Below are 16972 nucleotides of genomic sequence, written 5' to 3'. Positions count from 1 at the left end.
TTTTGGAGTGCGTGTTTACAAACTTAGAAACTTTTAAACATAGAATAATAAACGGAACAATTAAAATAGCTTTAAAAAGACCGTTACCATTTTTACAGCAGAAGTGGATCCCCACCTCTTGTGTACACTGCCCGGTACTTGGTGTGGGCAGAACAGAAGCTGCATATTTGGCACACCTCATGCTTTCCAAACCACTCATAAGACCCTCGCAGTTTTGGTTATGAGCCGACCACACCACAAGCGTAGTGGACCCTTGGGAAATGACTTGCATGGTGGGTGGGCGGCATCCTGGTGGACCAGACGTGTGCCCTCTCTGCATCCCGGGAGCTGGTGATTGGGGCATGTTCCATCATCTCAGGAAACACTGGTTCACTGTGGGAACTTGAGAAGGGAATAGAATCTCCCAAAATTCCACGCTGTCACCTTTTGTCCCTGTAGCTCCTCAACGAACCTTTGTTCAGGGTATGTGCAAAGTCAAGCTAAATCTTTGGCATCTCTGCCTAAACCCCAAGGACAGCACGTGCACCTCCCCTGGGATTAGCCCCTTAGCACGGCATCGCCTCACTTCCCTTCAGGTGATGTCAGCTCGGCCTTGGCGCTGGCAGCCCCTCCCCGGGCCTGTGGGGACCACAGATTGCTCACTTCCTCGTGCCGCTTCTCAAGGTAGCGTGGCTCTGGAAAGCTGTTGCAGTTGGCTTGCCTGCTGAAACTCTTCAGTAAATGAATACTTTCTGAGTAATTACGTATTGGCTCCTTTACACTCTTGCAAAGTAATAGAAAGCAAAACAGTATATTAATATAAGTTAAGCTCTTTTATGACTGTGCTGCATTGACTTGTAAAAAGAGGTGTCTGTGTGTGCAGGTGAAAGGAATGGAGCTTGGTAAGGAGCAGTGGGGGAGTAAACTCTTGGAAAACCAAAAAGGAGGGCAGTTGGCCCGTGACGGTGACGGCAGTGGTGGTGTGGTGGCGACCTGGAAGGGATGAGCTGCTGGCTGTTAGGAAATCTGCATCCGTGTCTGAGCTCTCAATCCCTCTCCCTTCTCCTCCTCAGGAGTTAGAAGCAGCTCTTCACAGAGATGACGTGGAGTTTATCAGTGACCTGATCGCCTGCCTACTTCAGGGCTGCTATCAGCGAAGGGATATCACGTGAGTAACCCCAATCTTACCGTTTCTGGCGGAGGGAAGGAATTAACCAGTCCTAGTGATGTTTCGTGTCTCCTGGAATAAACCAGAGCAGATCACCGGCCAAGACGTAACAGCATTTACACACGGTTCCCAGGTCCCGTGTTTGGCTCCTTCTGCAGCTGAGTTTTCATTTTATTGTAATTCTTGACTTTATTTCACTCTCAGAAATCTATATCCCTTACTGTTGGGTCCACCAGCTACCATATTCAAGTGTGGAATGTGTTCTCTCAATGTAGGGCTTTCTTTCTGATCTTTGTTTTCAGTATTGGTAAAATGATGCCTAACAAATTAAAACTAGATTTTTACCGTATTTCTGCCCCTGGGGTATGTATCTTCTGTTCATGTGAACAGTGGCATCATTTCTCTTTTTTTAAAGACACATTTATTCAGTGTCATGATCAGACTATTACATTTAGCAGTCAACAGCATGGGTGCAAAAAAAAAAACATCTACATTAAAACCCTTTGCTGGAATGCTTTACACTTTCTACAGAACAGAAACTAAAATAACCTGTTATACAATTAGTCACAAATAACAGTCCTCGAGTTTTTTTGCCCATACACATGAGTATTATCTAAAACATGTCTTCTTTGTAGCAGCTAGGCCCTGCCACCGCTGTGCTTGGCTGAGTTCACAGATCTGTTGTAACCTGTAGCTTCCCTGTCACTTCTCTGGCTCTCCTCTCCTGCTAAGCTTTGTTTCCTGGCAGTAATCAAAACCTTCTGCCACTGCCACAGCTACTGCTGCTGCTGGAACCACCACAGCCACCTTGGTTTCGGGGTTTGGCAGACTATTGACCTCCACCACCCTAGGGGCCAGAACTTCTGCCTCCAAAGTTTCCTCCTTTCATGGGTCCAAAATTTGAAGATTGATTATTGTAACTGCCAGAATCATTGAAGCTTCCACCACCTCCAAAATTGCTTCCATCATTACCAAACCCATTATAGCCATCCCCACTGCCACCATATCCACTGCCACCATATCCCCCGCCACCGCAGCTGCCACCAAAGCCACCTCGACCACTGAAGTCTCCTCCACGACCAAAGTTGTCATTCCCACCAAAACCCCCCTCCACGACCACCACCAAAGTTTCCAGAACCACTTCGGCCTCTTTGGCTGGATGAGGCACTAGCCATCTCTTGCTCAGATAGGGCTTTCCTTACTTCACAGTTGTGGCCATTCACAGTGTGGTATTTCTGAATGACAGTCTTGTCTACAGAGTCATGGTCATCAAAGGTTACGAAAGCGAAGCCTCACTTCTTGCCACTGCCTCGATCAGTCATGATTTTAATCACTTCAGTTTTCCCATACTGTTCAAAATAATCTCTTAGATGATGTTCTTCAGTGTCTTCTTTAATGCCACCAACAAAAATCTTTTTCACACTTAAGTGGGCACCAGGTCTTTGAGAATCTTCTCTTGAGACGGCCCTCTTGGGTTCCACAACTCTCCCATCCACCTCGTGTGGCCTTGCTTTCATGGCCGCACCCACCTCCTCCACAGTGGCGTGTGTGACAACCCTGAAGCCTCTGGAGTGCCTGGTGCTTGGATCTCTCGTCGCCACGCAGTCTGTGCGCACTCCCCGCCGCTCAGAATGCCTCCTCAGGCTCGCGTCGCCTGTTTCAAGGCTCAAACCTCCGACGAAGAGCTTCTGCAGCTGTGCAGCTCTTTGGGAGACCCTGACTTAGACGTGACGGCAGTGCGGGGCGGGGAGACGTCAACGATGCTTACTCGGCTGCGTCCACGGGCAGAAAGGAGTAATCTACCGAACGTATCTCTAGCATCATTTCTAGCGTGGAGCTTCTGGGCCCCCGCACGCCATAGCTGCCAAGTACACAGCTGTCTGGTGCATTGAGATGTGTAGACATTTGGAGCAAGATTTCATCTCTGTCAGCAAATAAAGGGTCTTCCCGATAAGGCCTCATCCCTTGTTTTGATAGAGTTGATAGACGTTCTCTTGCTACTACGTTTCCACACAGTTGGACTGTGAGGCCAGCTCCCGGGAAGCTGAGACAGGACGGGGCTCCCCGTGCAGGCAGGAGGCTGGGGTGCCACGGTTTAAAAAAAAAGACGGTGTCTGAAATATTTCTCTGCTAGTAGATCCACTCCTGGACGCTTGTCAGGGCTGGGGGTAGACGTGTGGTAACAAGGTGAATGAGGGGTTGACGAGCTGCTCCTGCATTGAGCGCGGAGCTCGGCGTTCGCGCGCGCGTGCGCGCGCGTGTGTGTGTGTGTGTGTGTGTGTGTGTGTGTGTGAGCGATCATCCCTCTTCCTTTCTGTGTGTGTACTTCTGCCTGTTTCATGCTGTAGTCGTCGTCTCCTGCATTCTCCACGAGTGTACTGACTGTCCCCAGGGCGTCTAGGCTGTTGTGCTAAACAAAGAGTAGAAAGCAATCTACCATCTTACCACTTAAACACCATGACAAGGGTTTAGTATGTTTTCTCCCATTTTCTTTTTGAGATGTAACTTGGGAGTCTGTGTGGTTTTTAAGCAGTTGTAGTCATACTCTGTATATAATTTCACTTTTTCATATCTTCCATTTTTTTCCTCACAATGATAATTTTTCTTATAACCACTTTTTTCTTTAAATGGGATTGTCAAATACTCCGATTTAATAGATGGACGTTTGTGCCCAGCTTTTAACTGTTATAAACATGTTATATTACATAGCCTTGGACATAAAAGTTTGCACACCTTAGTGAATCATACTCTTAAATTTCTGCAAGTATAGTCACTCCGTAAAAAGAAATGCCCACTTAAGATTCAAAAAATAAATTTCCAGGCCGCTCACCCCAGGGGTTGCTCCATTTCACCCATGACCATCAGTGTCCGAGGGGTCTGTTTGCCTCACCTCGCTCTGGCGAGGGTGCTGGAGGGCAGATGCCCTCGGGACCCTCGGTCCTGGACCCCACTGCAGAGTGTGTGCAGTTGCCATGGCAAGCGCTGTGACATCCACAGAGCACGTGGCCTGTGTGAGAAGGGGCCGTGGACCGAGCTGTCATGGGGTGCTTCCTGAGCCAGTGCCCTTATATTACAGAGCCCATTAAGAGGGTGAGTGGAGGAAGGACGGACCCCCCCCCCCGAAATTGCAGGTAGGAAGGTGGGTGTCTGGGGTTCGACACCCTGGAGCAGAGGCTAGGGGTTGCAGAGCAGAAGGTCCCATGTGTTTCAGAGATGTGATTCATTTGAGCTGCAAAGTCCAAAGTCTTATTAGCCCCTGAGTGTTAAATTTTGGTTCGTCGCCAGCATCTAAAATGCGACTTCATGTTGAAACCCAGTTTGTAGCTTTTAGAAAGCATCTAAGACACTGATCAGCTGGAGGGAAAACAGGGCCCCAGCCTGCCTGGTGGCTCTCGACACAGAGGCTGGTTGTCACACTGCATCTGTGGGGCTTGCTTGGCCCACCTGCTCGCCTTCTTTCCCTGCTGTCTCCGACAAGCACAGCCATTCGAGGAATCCTGTGGCCACAGCACAACAGGAGTAGGAGCCTAGTAGGCCTTGTAGGCTGAGCAGCGAGTTCGGGGGTGTGATCCTGAGGGCAGGGAGGGCGGGGGACCAGGAAGGGGCGAGTGAGTAGATCAGGCCTGAGGGCAGAGGCGAGCCCATCATGAAGGCCTGTTAGGGGGTGAACGTGATGACCTGGAGTCTCCTGCCTGACAGGCTGTCTCTCCAGCCTTACTGCGCACATTCGTGGTTTGTGGACTTGAATTTCCTGTTACATACTTAGGCCGTGTCTTCCATGGGTGTGTTGGTTGATGATCAAGCACAAGAAACGCCCATTTAAAATTTGCGGGGCAGGTGTCGCACGCCTGCCTTCTGTGTGATGGTGGGGATGGGGGCCAGGCTGCGGTTGAAGGTCTGAATAGCTAGAGTTGGCTCATACCATCTATGGAGTAGAGCTTCCCTTCCCTGTTGGCATGTGGTGTCTATTTGACATTTCACCAGGTTTTTGACACGTGAGAATCCACTCGGCTCTTCCTGGCTGTACCTGCCAGTCTCTTTTGGCTCTGATACCATTGCTCTTAACTAATCCTGCTTGTTAGTTCTTCCAGAAAGTGATACAATCTTGTCATATTCCATAAGGAATCTCCTTATTTTGATTAAAGTCCTTATGTTGTGGGACTCCCCTGGTGGCACAGTGGTTAAGAATCCGCTTGCCGGGCTTCCCTGGTGGCAGTGTCCGCCTGCTGATGCAAGGGACACGGGTTCGTGCCCCGGTCCGGGAAGATCCCACATGCTGCGGAGCAACTAAGCCCTTGCACCACAACTACTGAAGCCCACAGGCCTAGAGCCCGTGCTCCACAAGAGAAGCCTCTGCGATGAGAAGCCCGCGCACTGCAACGAAGACCCAACAAAGCCAAAAATAAATAAATAAATATATTTAAAAAAAAAAAAGTCCTGATGTTGCTCAGTAAAAAGTTGTAGCTTTGTTCATGTAGGTCAGATCCGTTCCTGGGTTACTGTAACTTGTGTTGCTGCTAAGAGTTGAGTGATACTCACACACCGTACAAGTGCTTCCAAGTGTAGAATGTGATATATTCCTAACATATTCCTGTGTTTGTATCTTGAATCTGCCCAGTTTATTGACCTTGATTTTTTAAAGTTGATTCTCTTGTTGTTCTAGGTTATCATCCCCCTTCCTTTTCGTGTTTGTGCTTCTGCCTGTTTCATGCTGTATTCGTCATCTACTGCTATGTAACAAATTACCCTAAAACTTAGCAGCTTTAAACATCAGTTTCCGTGGGTCAGGAATCTGATGTCCCGGCCATGCTGCTGGGACCGTGGCCACCGCAGGCCCGCCCTCGGGAGGGCCTATGTTTGTTTCCTGTGGCTGCTTAGCGCAGTTCACAGGCCGAAGAGCTGAAACTGCATTTGGTATCGGTCGGTTTTGTGGGTCTGCACGTGGCTTGTCAGGGGCCCCGCTCGGCGTGTCTGGAGGCCTAGCTGGGGAGGGACACAGGGTCCTTCAGGCTGCTGGCAGAGTCTCCCTGGCAGCTGTAGGACCCAGGTCTTTGTTTCCATGCGGCCCTCTCGGCCCCGCTGTGTCTCCTCTCTTGACCTGGCGTGCTCGCGGGAGTACCCTCGCCTGCCCAGTTTTGTGACCAGAAGCGAGCCCCAGATGGGCTGTGCCCCACTTGGGAGAGCCCAGCACATGCTGTGAACCCCAGGGGGCCTGTTGCACATGCTTTTGCTTGTTAACAGTGACTGTCTTCTCCAGAGGAAAACTGCATATTGGTGGGGAGGCTTATGCTGCATCTAATCACGTGTACTTAGTTATTAACAACGTATCATAAGTTCTCTTTTTTCCTAGGCTTTTAGACAAGAACCAGTTGATTTTTGGATAGTCACATGTGGTCCTATATAAATGAATTGTCAACAAGAGGTTTTGTTTCAGTAAATGGCTATAACTAACTTGTTCCTAGTTTAATTTTCTCCCATATTTACCATTAGCCTCCACTATAAATGTACTTACATTGATAATATCTCCCATAGAAAAACAATTAGTTTGAAGATAACGGGTGTTCTACAGGATATTCTTAGCTTAGACGCAGGCTTCTCCCATCACTCATCTACTTTCACTTTGGCACATTTCATTTCCTCAGTCTTCTTGTGAGGCTATGAAGAAGAGGTAGAGGGAGATCCCCTCAAAGGCTAACCGGGTCCTGTTTTACAGGGAAGGAAACATCCAGAGACTTAGGTAGCTGGTTAGAAGATGAATAATCCCTACAGAGAATTGAGAGATCAGGAGCCCAGATCTTCATCCCTCATAGAATCTGCAGTTTGAGTCTCTAACTCTGACTCTTTGTTTTCTGTCGTCTTTACATAAAATTAATGATTTTAGCAGTATAAAAAAATAAATTCTGGGCTTCCCTGGTGGTGCAGTGGTTAAGAATCTGCCTGCCAATGCAGGGGACACAGGTTCAATCCCTGGTCGGGCAAGATCCCCCATGCCGTGGAGCACCTAAGCCCGCGTGCCACAATTATTGAGTCTGTGCTCTAGAGCCCGCAAACCACAACTACTGAGCCCACGTGCCACAACTACTGAAGCCCGCGCGCCTAGAGCCCGTGCTCCGCAACAAGAGAAGCCACCGCAAAGAGGAGTCCGCGCACCGCAACAAAGAGTAGCCCCCGCTTGCTGCAACTAGAGAAAGCCCGCGCGAAGCGACGAAGACCCGATGCGACCAAAAATAAAAAAATAAATAAAAAAAAAAAAAGTTTTAAAGCATCGCCTAAAGTAGTATAGAGCAGAAACCCAACGTGTTCTTAAGATGGGGTGCCAGGTGGGCTGTTCTGGACAGTTTGCTTTTTCACACGTGTGTAGCTAGAGGTGCAAATAGCATTTAATATTTCAGAATGTGTCTGTCTCATCAAGCTGTGCTGGCTCGTCAGACACCCGCAGACAACCGTGTCACCCTGTCTTCTATGTCTTCCCCCAGCCCTTCTGCTTCTGGGTACGGTGCAGAGCTGCCCGCCCTCCCCAGTGCTGATGGCAGGCCTCTTAACACTAGTTTCTTCCTTATGACACACTGTGTCAGTTACTCCTAAATGATTTCTTTTGAAACGAGAGGTTAATTTATTTTAAAAAAACAAAAAAATGACCCTAGTTAAATAAATGTCATAAAATTTCAGATGCTGTTGTAACTGGGAGGAGAGAAGAGTTTTTTCCCCTTCCTTTTACAGGCAGCTGCTTCTGTGACTTTTTTGCTTTTGAAGGAAACTGTGAGTCTCAGATGGACAGAAGCAGAATTAGTGGGGGGCCCGTCAACCCCCTTTGGTGGGGGTATCCTGGTGCCCTCCGAGCTCGCCCCCCTTTCCTGGGGACAGCGGGTGGCAGTGTTGGTCCTGCTGTTCTGTGCTGGGCCAGGGAGGCAAGTGATGGTTCCACCCTTTTTCATATCATACCTGTGAGGTGTCAGAGCATTGCTGAAAACATAATCTGTAAATTGTGTTAAAAACAGCTAAGTATACATGAAATAAAAAAACTTCTGAATGGGCAAGTAAGTTTGGGGTCTGATTGATCCAAGTTGAACTAATTGGTCTGAAGTGAGGCTCAGGCTTCAGCCCTTTAAAAACTTGTTTTTGTCGATATATTATAATACACACAGAAAAGGGCATATTGCTTAATCATACAGCTCAGTGAATTTGTACAAACTGAATACACCTACGCAGTGATCACTCAGACAAGAAAACATCACAGTGAATTTTACTTTTCATTGAAAGGAATTGCCTAAAGTGATTGCTATTCTGTCCCTCCAGTGGTATCCACGTACATTTAGAGTGAATTTGTGCTCGGTATTCTCTGAAGTTTTATTTTCATCCCACCCTAAAGAAAGAGGATTTTGGACAGATGAATGCTTGCCTTTCTTGGTTCTAAGGCTTACCTGTTATGTGGAGCTAAGAAAGTTCCTTAATCTCTTAGTGCGTTACTCGCCTCATCTGTAAAATGGGAATGATAACCATACCTATTACTAAATTTATTGTGAAATTAAATGAGTTCACTCATGACAGCCTTAGAACAGTCTTGAGCTTTTAGTAAATACCAGAAACATCTACGTGTGTGGAGTAGGAAGTGGATATTGACCCAGGCTACTGCCAATGTCTTAAATGTTGCGGTTTGCACGTCTCAGAACTGGGGTTAGCAGACTTCTGCAAAGGGCCAGAGAATAACCATTTTAGGCTTTGTGTGGGTGACATGGTCTAAACTACTCCCCTCTGCCATCCCAGTGCAAAAGTGGCCAGAGCAGTGCTTCGTGACTGATTGTGGCTGTGTTTTATTAGATTTTCATAATCTGGAATTTGAATTTTATATCATTTTCTCTTGTCATAAAATAGTATTCTTTTGATTTCTTTTTTCTTCCAACCGTTAAAAAAGAATGATTTTCACATTCTTAGCTTACAGGCTAAAGATAGACATTCAGGCCAGCTTTGGCCCATGAGCCATAGTTTGCCCCTGTTTTTAGAAAATTAAATAGGTTCCTATTTCTAATTACACAAACTCGGTCACCATGCTGCTCAAGATAATACATTTCCATCTCCTCAGAAAGTGCCCTTTGCACTAAATCTAACCTCCCCACACCCCCAAAACCCCACTGCATCCCACGCAGTGACCTGATTTTTATTGATGCAGATTGTTTTGCCTTATTCTAGAATTTCGTGTGTGTGTGGCTGGGATCATGCAGTGTGGGTTCTGCGTGTCCAGCTTCTTTGAGGAAGCACAGGGTCTGTGTGATACTGACACTGCTATTTGTATCAGTTCTTTGTTCCTTTTAGGGGAGGGGGTCTGCATTGGATTCCAGTGCAAAAATATATGACAGTTTTTTTGTCTGCTAGTTGGTAGACTTGTATGTTGCCTCCAGTTTGGGGCTGTTGAGAATAGAGCAGCTGTAAACACTTGCACGGATGTTTTCGTGGATGTCTTTTCGTTTCTCTCAGGAATCGCTGGGTCGTGCGTGAGAGCACGATTGACATTGACTTGTTTTCTAAGCAGCGGTGACCTTTATTCTCCTACCGGCAACACATGAACAGTCCAGTTGCTCCATATCTTTCCCGACATCTGTTAATTTTAATTTTACCCAGTTTTTCATTTTACTGATTCTGTTGTGTGTGATGTGGTAACTCATTGTGGGTTTAATGTGCATTTCCCTGATGACTAGATATATAATGGGCTGTGACTATTTTCTTCTGATGTGTAGCTTGCCTTTCCATTTGTTTGGCACTGTATTTTAAAGAATAGCAAATTTTAATTTTGTTGAAGTCTAATCTATCAGTTTTTTCTAGTATGTTTTTTCCTAAGAAATCGGGACATACCTTAGTGTCAAGATATTTTTTTGAGGTTTTCTCTTAGTTTTAGAGCTTTAGCGCTTTTTGCAGTTGGCATTATGATGCATTTTGAGTTAGTATTCGTGTATGGTATGAAGTAGAAAGTCAATCAGTGTCCATTTTTCCTTACGAATTTCATCTGTGTTCAGTCTGTTTCTGGACTCTGCCTTATTCCATTGATCTATATGTCTTATATTTATACAAGTACCAGATTGTCTTGAAATTGGTGAGTTTTCTACCTTTTTATATTTTAGTTTTGCTTTTTTTGACTATTCTGGGTTCTTTGCATACAAATTTAAAAATCAGCTTGTCAACTCCCCCACCCCCCAAAAAAGGCCTGCTACAGAAAATGGACATTTTGAGCAATGTTGAGTTTCCCAGTCCTTGACCATGATATGTATCTCTCCACTTGTTTATCTTCCTTTATTTAAATTTTTTTTTTTTTATTTATTGATTTGGGTGCACTGGGTCTTAGTTGCGGCGTGTGGGATCTAGTTCCCTGACCAGGGATTGAACCCTGGCCCCTGCATTGGGAGTGTGGAGTCTTAACCACTGGACCACCAGGGAAGTCCCTGTTTATCTTCTTTAATTTCAGGAATATTGTATAGTTTCATTGTAAAGATACCGTACACCTTTCCATTTGTGCCTAAGTATTTTATATTTTCCAGCTATTTGTTGCCATTATATGTAAAATACAATTGAGGTTTTTATATTGACCGTGTTACTATAGTCTTCCTGATTTCACTTCTTAGTTTATTGGTCTTGTTGCTGACTGAGGAGTTTCGGTAGTCTGTTTCCGTTCCAGCCTCTATCCCGGCTCTCTGTCCCAAGAGCTTCCTTCTCTTGTCTTATTACTGTGCCAGCCACAACTCCTGTGTTGTTCCTGATCTTGGGGGAAAGTGTTCAGCCTTTCACCCTCAAGTGTGATGAAGTGCTGTCCCTTTTGTCTGTTGCTGAATTCAGTTTGCTGCTGTTTTGTTGAGGATTTCTCCATGTATGTTTATGAAGAATATTGGTCTGTAATTTTATTTTCTTATGAATCTTTGTCAGGTTTTGGCACGAGGGTTGAGAAGTGTTCTCTTCTCTCGTTTCTGAAGGAGTTTGTGTAATTTCTTTTCTTTTTTAAAAAAATTTATTTATTTTATTTATATTTATTTTTGGCTGCGTTGGGTCTTCGTTGCTGTGCGTGGGCTTTCTCTAGTTGCGGCGAGCGGGGGCTGCTCTTCGTTGCAGTACGCAGTCTTCTTGTTGCTGTGGCTTCTCTTGTTGCGGAGCATGGGCTCTAGGTGCGCGGGCTTCAGTAGTTGTGGTGCATGGGCTCAGTAGTTGTGGCTCACGGGCTCTAGAGCACAGGCTCAGTCGTTGTGGCGCACGGGCTTAAGTTGCTCTGCGGCATGTGGGATCTTCCCTGACCAGGGATTGAACCCGTTTCCCCTGCATTGGCTGGTGGGTTCTTAACTACTGCACCACCAGGGAAGTCCGAGTTTGTGTAACTTCTTTCGAACAGTTCACCACTGAAAGCCTTTGGGTTTGTAGTTTTCTTTGTGTGCAAGTTTTTGATTGAGTATTATTGATTTGATTTCTTTAATTAAGGCTATTTGAGTGTTTTGTTTCTTTTTAAAAAAATTTTATTGAAGTATAGTGTTGTGTTAATTTCTGCTGTATAGCAAAGTGATTCAGTTTTACATATATACATTCTTTTTCATATTCCTTTCCATGACAGTTTATCACAGGATATAGAATATAGTTCCCTGTGCTATACAGTAAGACCTTGTTGTTTATCCATTCTAAATGTAATAGTTTCCATCTATCAACCCCAAATTCCCAGTCCATCCCTCTCCCCCTGCCCATAGCAACCAGTAGTCCGACCTCTATATCTGTGATTCTGTTTCTGCTTTGTAAATAGGTTCATTTGTGTCATATTTTAGATTCCACATATAAGTGATATCATACGGTATTTGTCTCTCTTTCTGACTTTGCTTGATATGATAATCTCTTGGTCCATCCATGTTGCTGCAGATGGCATTATTTCACCCTCTTCTTATGGTTGAGTAATATTCCATTGTATATATGTACCATGTCTTTTTTATCCATTCATTCATCTTTCAATGGGTGAAGGTTGCTTCTATGTCTTGGCTGTTGTCAATAGTGCTGCTATAAACATAGGGGTGCATTTATCTTTTCAAATTACAGTTTTGTCTGGATATATACCCAGGAGTGGGATTGCTGGATCATATGGTAGCTGTTTTTAGTTTTTTGAGGAACCTCCAAAGTGTTCTCCATAGTGGCTGCACCAATTTACATTCCCACCAACAGTGTAGGAGGGTTCCCTTTTCTCCTGAGTGTTCTATTTCTTAAGTCAATTTTGGTAAGTAATTTAGGCATTTTTCAAGGAGTTTGTCTATTTTATTTAAGATTTTACATTTATTTCCATAGTACTATTCATAATATTCTCTTACTATCTGTAGGATCTACAGTGGTTTCTCCACTTTCATTCCTGATGTTGGAATTTGTTCTCTCTCCCTCTATTCTTTCTACAGGTTTATCAACTTTTCAAATGCTTACTAAGGAACCAGCTTTTTTTTTTTTTTTTTTGCAGTATGCGGGCCTCTCGCTGCTGTGGCCTCTCGCGTCGCGGAGCACAGGCTCCGGACGCACAGGCCCAGTGGCCATGGCTCACGGGACCAGCCGCTCCGCGGCATGTGGGATCCTCCTGGACTGGGGCACGAACCCGCGTCCCCTGCATCTGCAGGCGGACTCTCAACCACTGTGCCACCAGGGAAGCCCAAGGAACCAGCTTTTAACTTTACCTACTGTTTGCCTGTTTTCTTTAAAAAAATTTTTTTCTATTTTTGATTTATTATTTTCTTCTATTTACTTTGGCTTTAGCATACTCTTCTTTTTCTCTCTTCTCAAGTTATAATACTTGTTATGAGCCTTTTTTCTTTTCAATACAGGCATTTTAAAGCTGTAAATTTCCTTCTAGGCAGTGCTCGACTGGGCTGTTCAGTCCATTTACATTTAGTGCAGTTACTGGTATGGTTGGTTTCCCACTGTTCTGGGGGTTTTTAAGTGTCCAATTCATTGGTGTTTAGTATATTCACAAGGTTGTGTAGTCATCACCAGTGTTGAATTCCAGAACATTTTATCACCCCCAAAGACCCCTCACACCCATCAGCTGTCACTCCTTGCTTCCTCCAGTCACCAGTCCCACTAACTAATGTGCTTCCTGTCTGTTTTTACTATCCTAGGTACCTCTTATAGGTGGAATGCATACATATAGGTATCCAGCTACTTTCACTTCGCATGTTTTCAGAATTCATCCGTGTTGTAGCGTGAATCACATACTCATTCATTTTATGGCCCCAAAATACTCCGTTGTATAGATACATGTTTTATTTATCTGTTAGTTCATGGACGTTGGTGCTGTTTCAGCTTTTTGGCTGTTACGAATTATGCTGCTGTGTATGAACATTTGTCTACTCGTTTTTGTTTGGAGGTATGTTTTCATTTCTCTTGGGTATATACCTAAGAGTGGAATGGTTGGGTCATATGGTAATTCTGTGTTTAAGTTTTGAGCAGCTTGCCAAACTTTTGCAAAGTTGCTGCACCATTTTACATTCCAACTAGCAGTATATGATGGTTCCCACTCTACGTCCTTGTTAACAAGTGGTCAGCACTTGTTCTTATCTGTCTTTATAATTTTAGCCATCCTGGTGGGTGTGACCTGGTACCCTATTGGGGTTTGATTTGCATTTCCCAAACGACGAATGAGCGTCTTTTCATGTGTTTCCTTCTTTTTTCCTCTCTTTGTCCTTCAGTGCTTTCTTTTGGGTTATTTAAAGATTAATACATGTTGATTTCCAGGTGACTTTTTTTAAAAAATAAATTTATTTATTTTTGGCTGTGTTGGGTCTTCATTGCTGCACGCAGGCTTTCTCTAGTTGCGGCGAGCAGGCTTCTCATTGCAGTGGCTTCTCTTGTTGCGGAGCACAGGCTCTAGGCATGTGGGCTTCAGTAGTTGCAGCACGTGGGCTCAGCAGTTGTGGCATGCAGGCCCTAGAGCATGCAGGCTCAGTAGTTGTGGTACACGGGCTTAGTTGCTCTGCGGCATGTGGGATCTTCTTCCCGGACTAGGGATTGAACCCCTGTCCCCTGAATTGGCAGGCAGATTCTTAACCACTGTGCCACCAGGGAAATCCCCCAGATGACTTTTAATACTTTTCTTTGTTACTTAACATAAACATTCATATACACAAATAAAATCTATATTATATACATATTTCCCAGTTAAAAAGATATGTTTTGTATCTTAATCATATTTTCCTTTAATTTGAAATTGTCATGATTTTTTACTTATCCTGGCTCTCACATTGATTTCAGGATATATTTCAGGATATGGCAGGCAGTATATAGTCCTATAGAAGAGACATTATTTTAGTTGTTTTGGGCTGAATCTTTTTATGATCTTTAAGAATAAGCACTTCATCACATTTTCTTACGGAGCTTTTTATTTGTTGCTTCACTTGGAACCAAAATCTTTATCTCAATCCAGTATTTGTGTGTTTATGTGTGTGTGTGTTTTTTTTTTTTTAAAGCTTTTTGCCCGCACTGTGCGGCATGCAGGATCTTAGTGCCCCGACCAGGGATTGAACCCTCCCCCACTGCACTGGAAGTGCGGAGTCTTAACCACTGGACCTCCAGGGAAGTCCCCCAGTACTTGTGTTAAACGTGGCCTAACTGTGAACATGGGTGTTTCATTAGCTGCACCAGTAGCCATAGCAAACGGGAAGATAAAATTTTTCCATTTAGTCTCCACATGGCACCCGTGGTGCCAGGTCTTCCTTGCTCCCTGTGTGTGGGCTGCACATACACTTTCACGTCTCAGAACTGACACAGAGCCTGCCTTCTCCCTTGTGATCTTCTCAGGCAGCTTGTTTCCTCCGTGGTGCAGGGTCCTGCCAGCTCCGATCGGGCCGCGCTGTCCCTGGGAATGTGGGTCTCACAGTGCAAGCCTGTTCTGTCTGAAGGAAAATAAGCAGTTCTCTGCTGGGGTCCTAAGAGATGCTCACTCTGCGACTGTGGAAAGATAGTTCTGTCTTTTTTTCTCTCTCTTGTGCAAACTATTTTAAGAAATAAAGGGATAATTAGCATTTGGAACTTTTCTCAGACAAGGAGCTCTGACCTGGTTGTGCTCAGAACCTCCAGTTGGTTCCATCTTTTTGTTCCTACATCCTGTTGAAAGGATTACTGACACCTCAGGAAGAAGTGCCCTGAGCTGAGCTGAGAGATTTACAACGTTAGATCAGTTTGTAGCAGCTGTTGCCACGCACTCTTCCTCTGAGCAGCACACAGGATCACGGCGCTCATTTTTCTGAGGGCGGGAGTGCATGGTCTTACTAGATTCTGAAAGAGTTTTGTGTCCTAGAGAAGATGAAGAACCGCGAAGTACAAAGTATTAACCCTAATTGTTGGCTTACTGAGCCTTTTCGTTTCAAATACCCTTGACCACGCTGCCTTCAAAAAATTTTTCCCTCGAATATCTGACCCTTAAAAGAAAGATACAGATTTTTATGAGGCTTATCTGTATACAAGGCAAAGGAGTGATCTTGAATTGTAAGTCCGTTAGTATCTCTTGGTAAGGTGGTATGGAGATGACTTAAGAAACTTTTAGCAGAAGTGATGTAATTGGAACTGAGTAGGTTAATAGGGCTGTTGGAAAGGAATCTCAGACATGCAGCTATTGGGACTCGGAGGGGCTTTCAGGCAGATCGCGGCTGTCTGTGCTTCCTCGCCTCCTGCCGCGTCCTCGTGGAATGATCTCATGTCATGATCTCATGTCATGGAGTCCACGTTTCATTTTACTGCAGGAAGAACACACCTTGTTGTTTAGGGTACTTGGTGTGCAGTAGAAATCCTAGAAAGCATGTGGCAGGTAAAGGGGTTTATTACCAAAGGCAGGTTGTCTTCTTCACATTCTGTGAAACGAAAAAGCACCCCGTTTTATGTTCATATTCTCCTTTGCCACACGACCTGCTTTTCACCGCCAGCGAGAGCTGCTCTTTGTCGGCTCCTCCACCTGAAGGGGTAGCACCGGCTTTGCGGGCGGAGGCCAGGCTGGTCCCAAGGCTCCCGCAGGTGCCTGCAAGCAGGGCTCGGGTCATGGTGCTGAGAGCCCTGTGTTTCCAGGTGTAATGCTGCATTTTGATAAGGTAACCACATTCACAGTGTCCGCATTTGAGGTATCAACAGGAAGGAAATAAAGTTTCTTCTCTCTTTGAAAAAGCAAAATGTTTAATTTCTTATTTGCCTAAGGCCCTTTGTTTTTTCTCTATGAGTATTTCTTCTGACTTTTCCTGCAAATATAACTACATAGATTATCAGTTAACATGATACATGCCTCTTGTAAAGATTATATTGACACGTAATTCCTTTAGAGCTCTTTGTTTAGTGAGAAAAATTTTTTTTTTTTTTTTGCTGTACGCGGGCCTCTCACCGCTGTGTCCTCTCCCGCTGCGGAGCACAGGCTCTGGACGCGCAGGCTCAGCGGCCGTGGCTCACTGGCCCAGCCGCTCCGCGGCATGTGGGATCTTCCCAGACCGGGGCACGAACCCGTGTCGCCTGCATCGGCAGGCGAACTCTCAACCACTGCGCCACCAGGGAAGCCTGAGAAAAATATTTTTAAATCAAGCATTAGGTGAAATTATATCCAGATTCTTTAATAGTTGAGATATGAAATAACTAACAAACAGCACTTGTTATATACGAGGCACATTTAGGTACTAATCAAAAATTTAAGTTGTCTTAAATGTTTTCTATAGAAAAAACCCTCAAATTTAGTGTTTCGTAACACACCCACAAGTTTACGTGTAACAGCACATGAAAGTATAGTTACACGTTGGAGTAGCCTCTTTTAAAATTAATTAATTAATTAATTAATCTATCTGGCCACGCAGCACGGCTTGT

The 16972-nt window shown here is 44.9% G+C and overlaps 1 protein-coding gene and 1 pseudogene across 2 annotated transcripts in view; one reads left to right on the top strand and one right to left on the bottom strand.

Annotated features, from left to right (window-relative positions):
* The window catches only part of CECR2 (CECR2 histone acetyl-lysine reader), a gene marked incomplete at both ends in the record, with an annotated part of 166599 nt that overhangs the window by 89423 nt on the left and 60204 nt on the right, over nucleotides 1–16972 (top strand). Inside the window, 1 exon segment of the mRNA XM_082849508.1 lies at nucleotides 1053–1147. Coding sequence (XP_082705634.1) covers nucleotides 1053–1147 — 95 coding nt within the window.
* On the bottom strand, nucleotides 1995–16170 carry LOC309969159 (heterogeneous nuclear ribonucleoprotein A1-like 2; annotated as a pseudogene). Its single transcript has 2 exons — nucleotides 16040–16170; nucleotides 1995–2851 (listed from the first exon to the last, which is right to left on the bottom strand). The product of its transcript is annotated as a heterogeneous nuclear ribonucleoprotein A1-like 2 (transcript).

The sequence above is a fragment of the Leucopleurus acutus genome (assembly GCF_964270905.1).
Source record: "Leucopleurus acutus genome assembly, chromosome: 11".
Lineage (NCBI taxonomy): Eukaryota > Metazoa > Chordata > Mammalia > Artiodactyla > Delphinidae > Leucopleurus > Leucopleurus acutus.
The sequence above is the reverse complement of the archived record's forward strand: the minus strand, read 5'-3'. Positions and strand labels throughout refer to the sequence as shown.